This window comes from Sinocyclocheilus grahami, unplaced genomic scaffold (assembly GCF_001515645.1).
Source record: "Sinocyclocheilus grahami isolate Dianchi unplaced genomic scaffold, SAMN03320097.WGS_v1.1 scaffold658.1, whole genome shotgun sequence".
Lineage (NCBI taxonomy): Eukaryota > Metazoa > Chordata > Actinopteri > Cypriniformes > Cyprinidae > Sinocyclocheilus > Sinocyclocheilus grahami.
The window spans coordinates 75,279-90,559 of record NW_015505837.1 but is presented as its reverse complement, the minus strand read 5'-3'; the positions used below and the strand labels follow the sequence as shown (position 1 = coordinate 90,559).

At 39.8% G+C, this 15,281-nt stretch overlaps 2 protein-coding genes across 2 annotated transcripts; both read right to left on the bottom strand.

Moving 5' to 3' along the window:
• Positions 1-1,523: 1,523 nt before the first annotated feature.
• Positions 1,524-8,732, bottom strand: LOC107558763 (C-type lectin domain family 11 member A-like). The gene is made up of 4 exons (XM_016242436.1): positions 8,310-8,732; positions 5,922-6,033; positions 5,311-5,502; positions 1,524-1,970 (listed from the first exon to the last, which is right to left on the bottom strand). The coding sequence occupies exons 1-4, from the start codon at positions 8,418-8,420 to the stop codon at positions 1,573-1,575; spliced, it is 813 nt and encodes a 270-aa protein (XP_016097922.1). The 5' UTR covers positions 8,421-8,732; the 3' UTR covers positions 1,524-1,572.
• Positions 8,733-9,703: 971 nt separating this feature from the next.
• Positions 9,704-14,738, bottom strand: cunh1orf198 (chromosome unknown C1orf198 homolog). The gene is made up of 4 exons (XM_016242439.1): positions 14,397-14,738; positions 12,613-12,663; positions 11,974-12,525; positions 9,704-11,138 (listed from the first exon to the last, which is right to left on the bottom strand). Exons 1-4 carry the CDS (start codon positions 14,709-14,711, stop codon positions 11,082-11,084), a joined length of 975 nt encoding a protein of 324 aa, XP_016097925.1. The 5' UTR covers positions 14,712-14,738; the 3' UTR covers positions 9,704-11,081.
• Between the last annotated feature and the right edge of the window lie 543 nt (positions 14,739-15,281).

Sequence of the window (15,281 nt, the reverse complement as noted above, 5' to 3'; positions counted from 1 at the left end):
CTCACTTTGGTTCGCTGGAGTCCCAAAGCTTTAAAAATGGCTTTATAATCTTTTCCAGACTGATAGATCTCAATTACTTTCTTTCTCATTTGTTTCTGAATTTCTTTGGATCTCTGCATGATGTCTAGCTTTTGAGGATCTTTTGGTCTACTTCACTTTGTTAGGCAGGTCCTATTTAAGAGATTTCTTGATTGCGAACAGGTGTGGCAGTAATCAGGCCTGGGTGTGGCTAGAGAAATTGAACTCAGGTGTGATAAACCACAGTTTTAACAGGGGGGCAAACACTTCTTCACACAGGGCCATGTCGTTTTGGATTTTGTTTTCCCTCAATAATAAAAACCTTCATTTAAAAACTGCATGTTGTGTTTACTTGTGTTATCTTTGACTAATATTTAAATTTGTTTGATGATCTGAAACATTAAAGTGTGACAAACATGCAAAAAAATAAGAAATCAGGAAATCAACACTTTTTCACACCACTGTATATATACCCCCTGTTTTTTAAAAACAGTTTTCACCATTGTAGCATATTAACTAAGTTTTCTATTTTAAGTTGGGAACGTTTGATTCAATTTGCTGATTTGGTACTTATTTTTAAAGGGGTCCTATTATGCTCTTTTACAAAGTCTTGATTTTGTTTTGGGGGTTCTAACATGCTCTCATGCTTGGTGGTTCAAAAAACGCATTATTTTTCACATAATTTACATTATTAAAATACCTTTCTCCCCAGCCTGGCACAAACGGCTCGATTAGTTCCGGCTTTGATGAAGGTCCACCTTCCAAAAAACAAAATGTGTTGTGATTGGTTAGCTGTCCCAGTGCGTTGTGATTGGCGAACAGCTTAGACGGTGTTTCAGTACTGCCACGCCCCTTGCTCCATCTTTCAACAAAAGCTTTTTGGTGAATCCGGCACAGTACACCCTCATGTTGTGGAAGCTGTCCTCAGTAAAATGTGCAGCACACAATAGCAAATTGGGGTTATAATGCTCAGGAACAGAGTTAAAAAATAAATTGCAACCACTGTTTCCTGACATCATCCACTTTCGGAAGCCCAAACAAAGACGTTTGGGCACGGAGGTGAAAATACTTCGTTTTCTCTGATGCACTAACTCTGCAGCAGCACTTCTTCTTCATCGTCTCGTCTGATGCACTCACTCAACCAAGCGTTCTAACCACAACCTCGCCCCTCCCCACCCCCCAACCATTCGAATTTCTGTAGGCAGGAATTATTTTTAATGATATTCTAATGAGCCGCTTTGTGATATCACAAAGCCCGGAAACCAACACTGTAGTCCAAATGTTCGTTGTAGTTCTTGAAAAGGGATTTTAAAAAAACTAAATATCTCCCTTTGGAGTGGACTTTGAGATGTGTAACTTTCTAGATCTTTTTTATGCCCAAACATACACACTACACACTGACTAAAATTAAAAAAGTGAAAAAGCATAATAGGATCCCTTTAAATATCTTAATTTAACTAAGGCCTAGCCCTGGCTTAAGCTAAGCCCCGTTTGTGAAACCGGGCCATATATATATAATATCTTAATTAGAAGCCATTTAGGAATTTATCAAGGTCAAACATCAAACTCGCACAGGTAATACATGCGTCTTTCACAGTAGGTGTCCCACCAGTCTCCATCATCTGAGGACATGGCTACACAGTTCTCTCGTTTCCCACCATCTGGCTGGCTTGATAGGAAGTGCTTCCTCCATTGGAAGTAAGTGACATGAGTTGTGTCCTCAAATAGGTAGAGGCCTTCAGAGCGCTCATCATTGATCCCAAGCCACACAGGCCAGTTTCCATGGAATACTGATTTCACATACTCAGCCAAAGCTTCCTGCTCCTTGCGATCTCGTGGCATAGCCATGCGTCCTCCCCGCTCCTGACATTTCTGGGATGCATCTGTGTAGTTCTCATATGCACGGTATGCCAGGAAGCATTTATAACCAATTTTACGACCTTTCTGGCAGCCTGGAACCACAAAGTCATTTTCATCATATATATAGTAAAGTAAAGCACACAGAAGTTCAAAGATTATGAGTGTCATGTAGAGTACTTTGCTGTCATATTAACAAGATTTGCCCAAGTAGTACACATTCCTGGACCAACAACCTTTCCAGTCCTGGAACATTACTATTAAACAGTACAATTGTAGCATTAAGCTTCTTTAGATCCTAATCAAAAGATCAGAACCAGAATATTCAGCATTTGTGGTTCTCCTCTATAACATTAAGATCTCAATTAGGGATTGGCATTAGGAGTTTTTTATTTTTTTTTAGGAAAGCATCAGAATAGGGACTGGAGTTTAGGCAAAGGTTCAAATTTTACAACTAGATATATCGTTGGGATTAATGTTTAGGGTAGGAAATTGGAGTTAGGCATTACAGTTAGAGGGTGTTGGAAGGACAGAAATCAGAAATGGAGATTAAGGGTCAAGGTTTAAACTAGGGTTTGGAGTTAGAATTGTAAGTTTGGGGCTGGAAGGATTGGAGGTAAGGCTGCAGGGTTAGGATTGGGTTAGGTCAGGGGTTGTCCAATCCTGTTCCTGGCGAGCCACCTTCCAGCAGAATTTAGCTCTAGCCCTTACTAACACACCTAAACCAAGAATCAAGGTCTTCAGGATCAATACTTCCAGGAAAGTGTGCTTGAACTAAACTCTGCAGGAAAGTGACCCTCCAGGAGCAGGATTGGTAAGGAAAATGATAGGGGCTGGGGGGGATCGATCGCAGGGTTAAGGCCCCAGTATACTCACGGCAAAGTTCTCTGCTGTTCTTTGCTTAGGGTTAAAAAGAAGTTGCAAGTACCTTTGCAGCAGTATACTATTAACATCCTTAAACTGCCTACACTGTTGGGATCGGTGTTTAGGTGAATATGTAAATATGTGCTGCACACTTTCCACTCAAAAATAAACACAAAATGAAAATGAGAGCAGTGAAAAAAAACAGCCATTAAGAAATCATCTAATTATAGCTATTTGAATATATTTGCACAAGCTCTCCAGTGTGTTCATGTCTTCAATTGAGTCTGTCCTTGACTGACTGATCAGAAGAAATAAATCGGAGATGATTTCCATATCAAATAGTGGAGCCCAGAACACACCTTCCTATTATGTAGTCAGAACAGTGGTTGTTCGAAGGTGTTTTTCAGTCAGAGCAAACCTTAAAGAGTTTGCTTTGGCAAGCTGTTTTGAACACCCGAAATTAACTCCAGATGAAATTCGTTTTGTCATCATTTAGTTTGAAACCAGTTCGTTCTTCGATTGAAGTATACTGGGGCCTTGAGGGGGTTAGAGTTCATGGTGATGGCGAGAGACAGAAAGACTGGAAGGGGTTGAAAGAATAGGAATTGTGTAACATGAAGGGATGGAGGTCAGATTTTGGTTTTGAAAGTTGCGGGTGAAGAGGGTTTAAGAGGTCGAGCTTCTTATTAAACAACAATTTTGACCTGAATTTAAGGTAGTTTAGGGATAGGTTTGGATAATCCTCCAAAAGCTGGTCGCCTGGTCAGACTGAGCATTTGGGGGAGAAGGGCCTTAGAAAGAGAAGTGACCAAGAACCTGATGATCACTCTGACTCCAGAAATCCTGTGTGGAGATAGGACAAAGTTCTAAGTTCCTTCTAGGACAGAAGGACACCCATCACTGCAGCACTCCACCGATCTGGGCTTTAAGGCAGAATCGCTAGACAGAAGTCTAAACAGAAGTCACGTGAAAGCCCAGAGAATCTTGTTCCTCACCGTCTGAGAGTCCTTCAGGTGCTTTTTTGCAAACTCCAAGTGGGCTTTCACGTGTTTAGACTTCCGTCAGTCAGAGTGACCATCGGGTTCTTGGTCACTTCTCTTACTAAGGCCCTTCTTCCATTTGAGAATTATGGAGCCCACTGTGCTCTTGGGAACCTTCAGTGCAGAATAATTTTTTTTGTGGCCTTCCCTAGGTCTGTGCATTTCAACAATCCTGTGACCTCATGGCTTGGTTTTTGCTCTAATTTGCATTGTCAGCTGTGAGGCCTTTTATAGAGAGGTGTGTGCCTTTCCAAAACAAATAATTAATTTTACCACAGGTAGAAACATCTCAGCAATGATCAAGAGAAATGGGAGGCGCCTGAGCTAAATTTCAAGTGTTGTGGCAAAGGGTCTGAATACATGGTAAATGTGATGTTTCAGTATTTTTCTTTTTAATTAATTTCCAAACATTTCTAAAATTCTGTTTTCACTTTGTCATTATGGGGCACTGAGTGTAGATCAAGGAGAAAAATATGAATTTAAATGATTGTAGTATCAGGCTGCAACATAACAAAATTGAAAAAAGTGAAGGGGGTCTGAATACTTTCAGAAAACACTGTATATAGCACTAAACTGGAAACACTTGTGTGGAGGCAAAAGTGTAACCTGAAAAGTCTAAAGCCTAATCTGGCTCATTTCTACAGGTTTTCCAAGAGCCTAGTTTTCCACAAGGTTTAACAGTTCACCAGGAATTAAAAGCTGTGTTAACAAGTTCCGGGTGTAACCCCTCATATTCTATCCCACTCACTTGCGCCGGCGTTTCTGGCATGGGAGGCGGGTGCTAACAAGGACGCTAAAGACTGCAGCCTCTAGCATCAGTCGCTAGTGCACCTCTTGAGATAAGGGGAGTGATGTTTACCTGCACAGTGCTTTCTTTGGGGTATTTTGAATTTAAAAGAGGTGTGTTCACATGTTTATCCATGGCATACAAAGAAAGTTCTATTTTCCGAACTTGAGCGACCCTCTGGATTCTGTGTGATTTCATTTATTTAGAAGGGTGTCCTCTGAAATACCTTACTGAGAAGGAAATCAGGTAAATATGTGACATTTAACATGCCCCTAAACATGACATTGAACAAAACATAACTGTGATTGGTCACTTTTCAGATGACCTCTTCCTGACTAAGTGAGCAATCGTTGGCAATTTCAGTGGCTATAGAGCCCAAACCTTATGTCGTTAAACCATGGTCTGACTCCATGAGACTAGAATTAGGATTAGGGATGGGATGGATTTATGACTATAATTTGACTACACTTGACATTGTTCCAGGTCCAACAAAGGGTGTCAATCCCACTTGTCCTGCCTTGGTGCCAAATAACCTTATGGATTGGGTCATCGTGAACAGTGGGTTTAACTTGAGGTACTGCCCTTGAAATAAACTGTTACCACCTTACTTTATAGTTGGTAAGCTCCTCAGTAGTGAAAACATGGATTCTTTAAGCACAAATAGATTTCCCACTATTGACTACAATGCCCTTTATAGCCCACAACTATGAGCCAAAAGGTAAAGACAGTAGAGAACACACTAACCCTCTAGTCGTCCAATCTCTTTGCGATTGTCCTTGCAGTAGGACGAGACTTGTTGAATAGCATCCTCAGTGTCGCCTAGTCTATTCTCAAGTCGTGACATTCTTTCCAACAGTTGTGTAACTTTAATGTCCAATGTGTAATGTCCCACATTAAGCCTGTGGATAGCCTGATCCATCGCTGCCAGTCTAGACACTGCAAAAATGTATATAAATAGACAAATGTGAATCAAGTCTTTCATTAGTCAGCTATGCTGCATACCAGTGAATGAATAGAATATCAAGAAACTGTGTTATGGAGGGGGAAGGGGTTGACAAGGTAGCTGAAGATATAGACAGTCTGGATTCTTGAAGAGCCTTCAATAGCAGTTTCTTAGATAGAATCTTAGTTCATCAAAAGACTTAAATTATACCCAGAGTATTAAATATTTCCATACTAACAAGCCTTCATGTCATGTCAGGACAAACAACACCTTCATTTGTGCAAGTAAAGGCACAGGCTGTTATTGCAAGTGAAATATATGCAAATATACATTCCGTTGTATTGGTTTTGGCTTGCATTTCTGGCACTTCAAACGGAAGAGTGTAAGTGAAGTGAGTGTTTGGTTAACGCACGGATGTAGTTGTAAGTGCTCTCCATTTCAGAGACGGCAGTGGTGGGTTCAGGTTCTATGATGTCTGGAGTGTCCCCTCGCCCTCTAACCACCTCCTCATTGAACACTCTCGCCTGTAGAATTGAACGACAACAAAACCAGACTTAAAGCTGGAATTCACTACACAACCTCTGCCCATATTTTTGCCCCAATTTACACTCTGAAAGAGTCCACACTAGTTGGCAAAATTCAGGGCCAGTCAGCAGATTTTGAGCAATCACAGATTTCACAGAAAATTGCATAATATATGATGACCACAGACTTAGATTTTTTTAGCCTCAGACTATGAATCCATTCATCGGCACGGAATCAAACATACAGGTGCATCTCAATAAATTAGAATGTCATGGAAAAGTTCATTTATTTCAGTAATTCAACTCAAATTGTGAAACTTGTGTATTAAATAAATTCAATGCACACAGACTGAAGTAGTTTAAGTCTTTGGTTCTTTTAATTGTGATGATTTTGGCTCACATTTAACAAAAAACCCACCAATTCACTATCTCAACAAATTGTAATTCTTCGTAAGACCAATAAAAAAAACATTTTTAGTGAATTGTTGGCCTTCTGGAAAGTATGTTCATTTACAGTACATGTACTCAATACTTGGTAGGGGCTCCTTTTTCTTTAATTACTGCCCCAATGGAGGTGATCAGTTTGTGGCACTGCTGAGGTGGTATGGAAGCCCAGGTTTCTTTGACAGTGGCCTTCAGCTCATCTGCATTTTTTGGTCTCTTGTTTCTCATTTTCCTCTTGACAATACCCCATAGATTCTCTATGGGGTTCAGGTCTGGTGAGTTTGCTGGCCAGTCAAGCACACCTACACCATGGTCATTTAACCAACTTTTGGTGCTTTTGGCAGTGTGGGCAGGTGCCAAATCCTGCTGGAAAATGAAATCAGCATCTTCAAAAAGCTGGTCAGCAGAAGGAAGCATGAAGTGCTCCAAAATTTCTTGGTAAACGGGTGCAGTGACGTTGGTTTTCAAAAAACACAATGGACCAACACCAGCAGATGACATTGCACCCCAAATCATCACAGACTGTGGAAACTTAACACTGGACTTCAAGCAACTTGGGCTATGAGCTTCTCCACCCTTCCTCCAGACTCTAGGACCTTGGTTTCCAAATGAAATACAAAACTTGCTCTCATTGGACCACTGGGCAACAGTCTAGTTCTTCTCCTTAGCCCAGGTAAGACGCCTCTGACGTTGTTTGTGGTTCAGGAGTGGCTTAACAAGAGGAATACGACAACTGTAGCCAAATTCCTTGACACGTCTGTGTGTGGTGGCTCTTGATGCCTTGACCCCTGCCTCAGTCCATTCCTTGTGAAGTTCACTCACATTCTTGAATCGATTTTGCTTGACAATTCTCATAAGGCTGCGGTTCTCTCGGTTGGTTGTGCATCTTTTTCTTCCACTCAACTTTCTGTTAACATGCTTGGATACAGCACTCTGTGAACAGCCAGCTTCTTTGGCAATGAATGTTTGTGGCTTACCCTCCTTGTGAAGGGTGTCAATGATTGTCTTCTGGACAACTGTCAGATCAGCAGTCTTCCCCATGATTGTGTAGCCTAGTGAACCAAACTGAGAGACCATTTTGAAGGCTCAGGAAACCTTTGCAGGTGTTTTTAGTTGATTAGCTGATTGGCATGTCACCATATTCTAATTTGTTGAGATAGTGAATTGGTGGGTTTTTGTTAAATGTGAGCCAAAATCATCACAATTAAAAGAACCAAAGACTTAAACTACTTCAGTCTGTGTGCACTGAATTTATTTAATACACGAGTTTCACAATTTGAGTTGAATTACTGAAATAAATGAACTTTTCCATGACATTCTAATTTATTGAGATGCACCTGTACACCTAGGATGTCTCGATTGAGAGTAAAACACAAGCTAATTTTCATTTTTTTGGGTGAACTAACCCTTTAATGCTTCTTAAGTAATGTGATTGCTATTTTAGGATGTATTGTAGCAACCAGAAATGAATGCCCTTGACTTTGTTCCCACTTTATAAATGCAGATGCATGTTGAACTAGTTTCATCATTCCAAAGCAATACAGTAACCCCAAGTAGAAAACCATAGTGTTCATGGTAGCATCATGGTACAGGGATGGCATCATATGGTAATACCCTGGTACTTTGATGTATTTCAAGGTATTTACATTATACTATAAGGCACTTAAAATAATACCATTCAATTAGCATCATGGTAGGTTTTCAAAGACACATTTTGTAAGTGAAACTTAATACAAAATTGTTTAAATGGAAATCATTAATTGAGTTCATATATTAAGTTATATTAAACAGTAATTGGATCATTTCCCACGAAGTAAATGTAGAATCTTAACCTGAGACAGATCAGCTGTTGTGATGGCCGGTCTTGTGGTGTTCTCGCCAGAGTAACAGGAAGACAGAGCGCCGAAGCCCACTACAGCCGCTAGAATCACTGTTAGACTCATCTCCACTTGAAATCACTTCACTTCATAAATCCCTTTCTTCTTTTCAGCCAGCTCTGTTTTATTGTATATATACACAACTCCTGATGTTCACTCAACGGCAACCTTCTCTCCTCCTTTCACATTGCTTTCAACTCTGTCTCGCTCTATCGTTCACCTCTATACAGCTCTGTTTTGTTTTAGCCTCCTCCCTCTCTCTGCAGCTGGCGGACACTTTCCCTCCTCCTCCTTTCACCTTGTCTGAAAGATTATTTTTTTCTTTCTCTCTCTCTCTCCCTCCTTCTGTTTTCTTTCTTTCAGCTGCTTCACCCTGAGAGTTTTATACCCAAACTTAATTCCTCCCACTTCCATTCTTTGTGCTAACATAGCAGTTTTACTGACACAGCTTTCTCCCTCTTTCATAAACATTTATTCATTTTCTTGCCCAAGACTCAGCTTTCTGTGATTTTTTTTTTAAATGCTTTTGTCCCTTGGGAACATGCTGTTCTCTGGAAGTCAATAGTGGCCGAATGACAGGAAAATGATGAACGTCTCATTACCAGCTGAGTCCTGTCTCCACACATGGAAGGAATTTGGATTTCTCGACCTCTAAACAGGACACTTCTCTCTTTCTTGCTCACTTCCTCTGGAGGAGACTTTGGAAGGGAGTTAGATCTAAGAAAGGAGTTTTGCCCAAAAGAATCCAGTTCATTACATAAAGTCTAACTAAGCAAATCTCTCCCAGATGACTGTGTCTAGACATTATACGGTACAAGAAACAGATAAACAGCTTAGATGTCTACCTTTGACAAATAGCAGTTAGAAAGAACTCCAAAACATTGGATATCTATTATTGTTAGACTGATCTAATCCACGTATAAACTGAACTCCTTTCAAATAATCCAGATATAGCAGCCAGTCAGGAACCGGAACACTGTGTGTTATGGATATAATCAGATGTTACCCAAAAAAACTTTCAATGTTAAATGACCTCTTGGAAAACTACAGGGCCACTTTCCAGTCAGAAACTAACAAGGCCTTTTTTAAAACATGTGGTGCAATAACGTCAATCCCTCCAAATAAAAATGATTGCCTGAGGAAATAAAGCATATTAGGAGCATTTTGAAAATGCCACATATGTGACCCAATTACATTAGCGCACATCCAATGGTTATATTTTACTAAAATAACACTGCGGGCAGTGAAGTGACAAAAGGCAGAAAACTGTCTTGGGATTTATGAATAGAGCTCCATCTTTCTGTTTTCAATTACTACCAGCCAAGAGAAGAATGAGACAAACAACAAGAGTTAGTGTACCTCTTTTATTGTACTTCTCTTCCATTACAGATATATGAATGCATAAATACTGGCTCCAGGCCATGCATTTCATATTCAACAAAAACATCTCGCAACAAAGCTCCAAAAATGATTCCTACCCTTGAACCCTAGTTAGTTTAGCCCTGCATCATGCAACAGACAAGTACGTGAATGCTTCTGGCGTCGATTTTAAACATCCAAAATCAAGCATTCTGAAAAACATCAAACGCAAGTGATCAGCAAGTTAATTCAACTATTCAGCTGACCTGAACAATAAAACATTCAGTTTCAGCTAACTCTATCGCCCCCTTGAGTTCTGGAGTTCGTTGATGCCGCAGTAATGCAATAACACCCATTTAATGTTGCACCCACATTTGCCGTATTTGCATGGAGTATGGGCCCAACAACGAATGGAGATTTGAACTATTGCTTTAAGTTACTAAGCCACCTCTGGTGTACTGGGTTAAGGGACAAAGAAAGGAAGCATTTAGGAGAATGAGGAGAAAAGTCAATGATTCATTTCAACGCATACAATGAAAGTAGCACGCATATAAAAGGCCTACAAAACAAGCAAGGCGCAAGACATCTCTTCAAAACCATGCTAGCGCTACGGTGTCTCATTTAGGTCCTTACTAATAAATGTACAGTGAAGCATCTTAACACTAGTATTGAGGTCTAGATAAATATAGATACAAAATGATGGCAGTGACGGTGATGTGGCATTCACACTATAGTGGATTTAGTGTGGATCGGAGTTCTGGCTTGTTTGATTAATGCATCTTCCAAACTTCTGTAAACACGCACTTGTTTTGGAGTCTGAAAACGTGGTTTTGGGTTTGTTTTCATGTGAACCACAGTATGGTTTGTGGTTGATGGGAATGCAATCCAGAAGCGGGCTGGTACTAATTAAGTATATCGTGCCATTTTGGTAGTAACAAAAATCAAAACACTGTTCTGCAACTTTAAAGATTTCAAACTTTGTTGCCTGGATACATGGGATAAACCGCTTTTGGTGGTTCTAATGTTGAAAGTGAAAGAATTTTTGCACAACATACCACAGTTTAGAATAACAATAACAGTGGGAAAGCAGATCACCAGGGCCAGGAGAGTAGAGCCAAAGGGTTCTGACTCGAGCAAATGTACCAAGTGTGAAATCAACTAAAGAAAAAGCCTACCCGTTGTATCATAGCTCACGCTTTCAGTAACAGTAACCAGTGAGATACAGTTTAATACAGTCGTAGAGATATTGATGCACTAGAAATAAACTACTAAAGCGTTTGGATTTAAAAGGAAAGTGTTCTGTAGTGTTGGGTTTGTGGTGCTTGTAGGTGCTGTCATCTGGAATGGGTTCTTCGGGATATTCAAGCGTTACCAGTTGTCCAAGAAGTCAAATCCAGTCTTCAGGATATTACTGCTTGTGTTAAACTGAAAAAAAGAAATGCAACAATTTACGTGTTGTCAGTGGTTAAAATGTTTGAGACAAAAAAAAAATCTAATTTAGACATTTCTATAATTTATTTTATACAACTTTTGAATATATATTTCAAAACGTGCAAATTCTTACACATACTTTTTGTATTCATGTTGGTTTTGGTTTTAAAAAACATTTTTTTGACTGACCTAACGTCTTTATAAAAACCTCAAATTATCAAATATTATATCTCATTGATACAATTTTCTGTTTTGGATCACATGATTTTGATTGGTCTTATTATTATATCATATAAGCAGTTTTGTTTAAATATTTAACATTTTTTCTAAGAAGTAATAATACAAGATCCAAACTTCTTAAGCTTTTCTTTTTGAAGAACACGGTTAATTTAAGCATTTTCTGATGCATTCTCATTTTTCATTTTAATACACTCTTAAAAATAATGGTTCCAAAAGAGGATTTTGGCAGTGATGCCATTTTGGGTTCCCCAAAGAACCCTTCAGTCAACAGTTTTTAAAATAATAATTTCTTTTTCCAGAATAAAGAACATTTTTGTGCAATGAAAAGTTCTATGAATGTTAACATGTTCTTCATGGAACTACAGATGCCAGAACCTTTATTTTTAAAAATGTATCAAGACGTTTATGGTTATGGACTTTATGCCACCAACACACAAAATATTAAAACATGCAATTCATTCAATTAACTATGTATGAATTTCATTTTAATGTACTGAATGAATAATATCATGAACATCAAAGTATTTACCCACACACAACTGTCTGTCTTTATCTAACTACATGAAATGAAGGTGAAATTCCATCCAACCTGTGAGAAGGTAGGACTTTCTGCCTTGTCGGCATCTTTGACTGTGCTGTTGGACTGAGAGGAAGACCTGGTGACCAGACCAGGACTGAACACATCCTCCATAGTGCTTACAGAAGGAAGAGTGCTCTGGGCCCTTTCCCAGCCTTCCTCTGAGGACGACACGGGAGCAGGAGGTGTCGGGGTCACGCTGATCGCCACAGGGGTCACGCTGATGGGAACGGGGGGCGGAGGGGCATGAGGTTTGGTGATTCTCTGCTGAACCGGCCGCGAGGCAGGCGCATCCTCTGACTCCCTCGGCCCAGACTCTGACCTCAGGTATGACGGCAAAGGCTTCTCTCCTTTCTCCAGAGACTTGATCTGGCTGGGCGTCAGAGACTGAAACTCAGCCTTCTCGCCCTCTAGCCGCGAGCGTTCAGCACTGATCTTCCAGAAGGACGACTCGTCATTGCTGGGCAGCTTGGTATTCTGAGAGGGCTTGGGTTTGGATTCGTTAGCTGAGGAGGGAACGGCCGGTTCTGGAGCACCGGAGATGATGCTGAAATCCATCTGACTCTGTTAGGAAGGGACGGGCTGAATCACATTTGTTTGCTCTTTGCTAGCAAATTGAAAATGTATTTTTAGCAGAGGTGGCCTACTTACCTTGGTCTCCCAAGAGAAGGGAGCCGAGTGCTCATCTAGCCAAGTTAAGTCCTTGAAATAAAAGAGACAAGAGATGTGAATAAGCCATAAGATGTGACATCACTCCTTAAAGCCCCGTTCACGCTGCCAGCGACTTTTTCGCTGTATGTCGCTAGACTGTGAAGACGCTTGTGGGCGTTCCTACTGCTGTCGCTCTAATGTTATTGGCAGACTGCACGTCTGGACATATCAAATGCAATCACAAACTATATATTGCCGGTAAAACTAAGATATCATTCTATTATGACTAGGAATTAGACTTAAAACTAATAAAAGTACCATTCTGCTGTTGGAGAGTGTTGTTATATAAACTACAGCAGTGCTCGTGCATTAAATCATTAACCGGTGCTAAACTGCTCACTGCATCATGTAATTAACAACTCGAACCATCAATGTATGAATCAATCTCACTTAGACAGCCAATGGTTTCTTTTCTACGCATCATTTTTTTTAATCCATGTATGTGGTTACAGTACAATCATATAAAGTGAGAGTGTAACGTTACAGGTCGGCCAATCTGGTTTCGTGGTTAAAGTTAACCTTTTCGACATGTTTCCGTGTTGTCGTTGCTCAGCAATGGCATGGACGCGATGTTGTCTGGGGGTTTGGCAAAAGGAGAGTGGGACGGTGGGCGGTACTCGGGGTGGTGACTGAAGGCGGTGACTGTGTAGTTCTGACGTCAACTTTTTACGGAAGTCACAACGGTTCGTGAAAAATCACAGCTACTTTATGCAGGCTGTGTGCATTTTACTGTGGACTGACTGTTTTGAAACTTATATGGTAGTTACATAGCACATAGACCTCAGTAATCGTGAAAAAAGCCAGGAAATTTCAGTTTTGACAATATGGGACCTTTAACACACCCACAATCTGTCGCTCGTGTCGCCAGCTCTCCACTGAAAATGAATGGGAGCATGTCGCTTTGTGTCGCTGGCAGTGTGAACGGTGCTTTGCCATTTCTGCATTGAACAGGGTCAGAAATACAGGAGTACTCAAAAAAAAAAAGATAAACCAGACTATCACAAAATATAATACATAATTTGCAAATGTGGCACCGATTTCTTTAATAGGTGGTTCATAGATATTTAGTAAATAGTTGAATTTATCAATATTTGGTAGAGACTGCTTTCATAAACACTGTTAATATATAGAGTTCTAAGAGATTTGTTCGGTGAACTGAATGAAGATATTCAAAACTGATTTTTTTAGTAAAGTTTAACTTGTTTAGTAAGCTGTTTAAAGTACAGATATTTGGAATATCTGACATACACTGAGAGATTTTAAGTATAGTTGATAAGAGATTTCAGTAAACAGCTGAACAAATAGAACCGAGAGGTTTGTCTTTTAAACTAATCTTTATGTATTTGACAGAAGTTTAACGAGTGAAAAACTAACTCAAATTTGACTACTGTTGAAGTTAACACTTTAATGAATATATATTTCACTTTTTTTAGCAGCTGGTTTAATAACATTTTTGTTTAGTAAACTGTTTGATTTTGACTTACATTATTTGGCACATGAACAAGTAGGTATAATATTATATAAAATCAATTACATGTAACTAGAAGTAAAAGAAAACCAAGAATTAATAGCAGACAGGAGGTTTGTTGTTATTTGTTCATATCATAACGTTCACTGTTTTGGATTGACAAGCCCTTTATTACTAGAGCAAACCCAAAGCAGGTCTACACTGAACCAACAATAACAGCTCTAACTCAACACACGACAGTCCCAAACATCAGCACCTCTTCTCCGAAGTGAACGGTCTTCTGTCCGGTCTGGAGCAGTAGTTTCGGGAAGCAGATCAGCTCTTCTCGCTCCACCCGGTGCATCGCGTACCGAGCCCGGATCCGCGGGTCCATCATCCCGTTGTCTATCGCCGTGTCCTGTTCGCCCGGACTCATCTGATCCCAGGCAGAACCGTGCCTCTCCTTTATCTTCTCCCTCTCCTCCACAATCTTACGCGCCATGGAGTTGATGGAGGAGAAATATTCCATCTTCTTGGCCTCCGTGAGGAGCGGGTGGTCCGCCACAGACCCTGCCATCGCCGCGGCCGCCATTTCCTCACGCGCTGACGTACACACAAGACTTTTATTCTGCTTTCAGGTTAAAGTGCGTCTTCAGAATGATTCATTTGGGTGGAATGTAACTTTGTGGACATGTACAAGCAAAAACACATACATAAATGGATTTTCCATTCCCAACCTTTCTAGTTGTTAATTTTAATAGACATTATATATATATATATATATAAGTGTCGTAAGCTCATTACTATGGAGGACGAAACCTGCAAAAACAATAAATAAATACACAAATAAATAAATAAATGTGTGCATAAATACACGTATTCTTGTTTAAATACATAAATAAATAATTATATATGTGATGAAAGTAGGCAAATTAATTTTATTATTTATTTATTTAGTCATTTAGTAGACGCTTTTATCCAAAGCGACTTACTAATGAGGACAACAGAAGCAATCAAAACTAACAAAAGAGCAACAGTATATAAGTGCAAATGACAAGTCTCGGTTAGCCTAACGCAGTACACGTAGCAAGGTGTATATATATATATACACATATACATACATACACATATATACACATACACACACATATACACACACACA

Bases quoted from the DNA above. Each gene is read 5' to 3' on its own strand.
- LOC107558763 (XM_016242436.1), bottom strand. From the start codon at position 8,420: ATGAGTCTAACAGTGATTCTAGCGGCTGTAGTGGGCTTCGGCGCTCTG. The intron at 5,503-5,921 runs GTGCGTTAACCA...ACATTTTTGCAG, and splicing joins GAGCACTTACAACTACATCC to TGTCTAGACTGGCAGCGATG. The intron at 1,971-5,310 runs GTTAGTGTGTTC...TTGTGGTTCCAG, and splicing joins AGAGATTGGACGACTAGAGG to GCTGCCAGAAAGGTCGTAAA.
- cunh1orf198 (XM_016242439.1), bottom strand. From the start codon at position 14,711: ATGGCGGCCGCGGCGATGGCAGGGTCTGTGGCGGACCACCCGCTCCTC. The intron at 12,664-14,396 runs GTGCTGATGTTT...TTTTATTTCAAG, and splicing joins CCGTTCACTTCGGAGAAGAG to GACTTAACTTGGCTAGATGA. The intron at 12,526-12,612 runs GTAAGTAGGCCA...CCTTCCTAACAG, and splicing joins CCTTCTCTTGGGAGACCAAG to AGTCAGATGGATTTCAGCAT.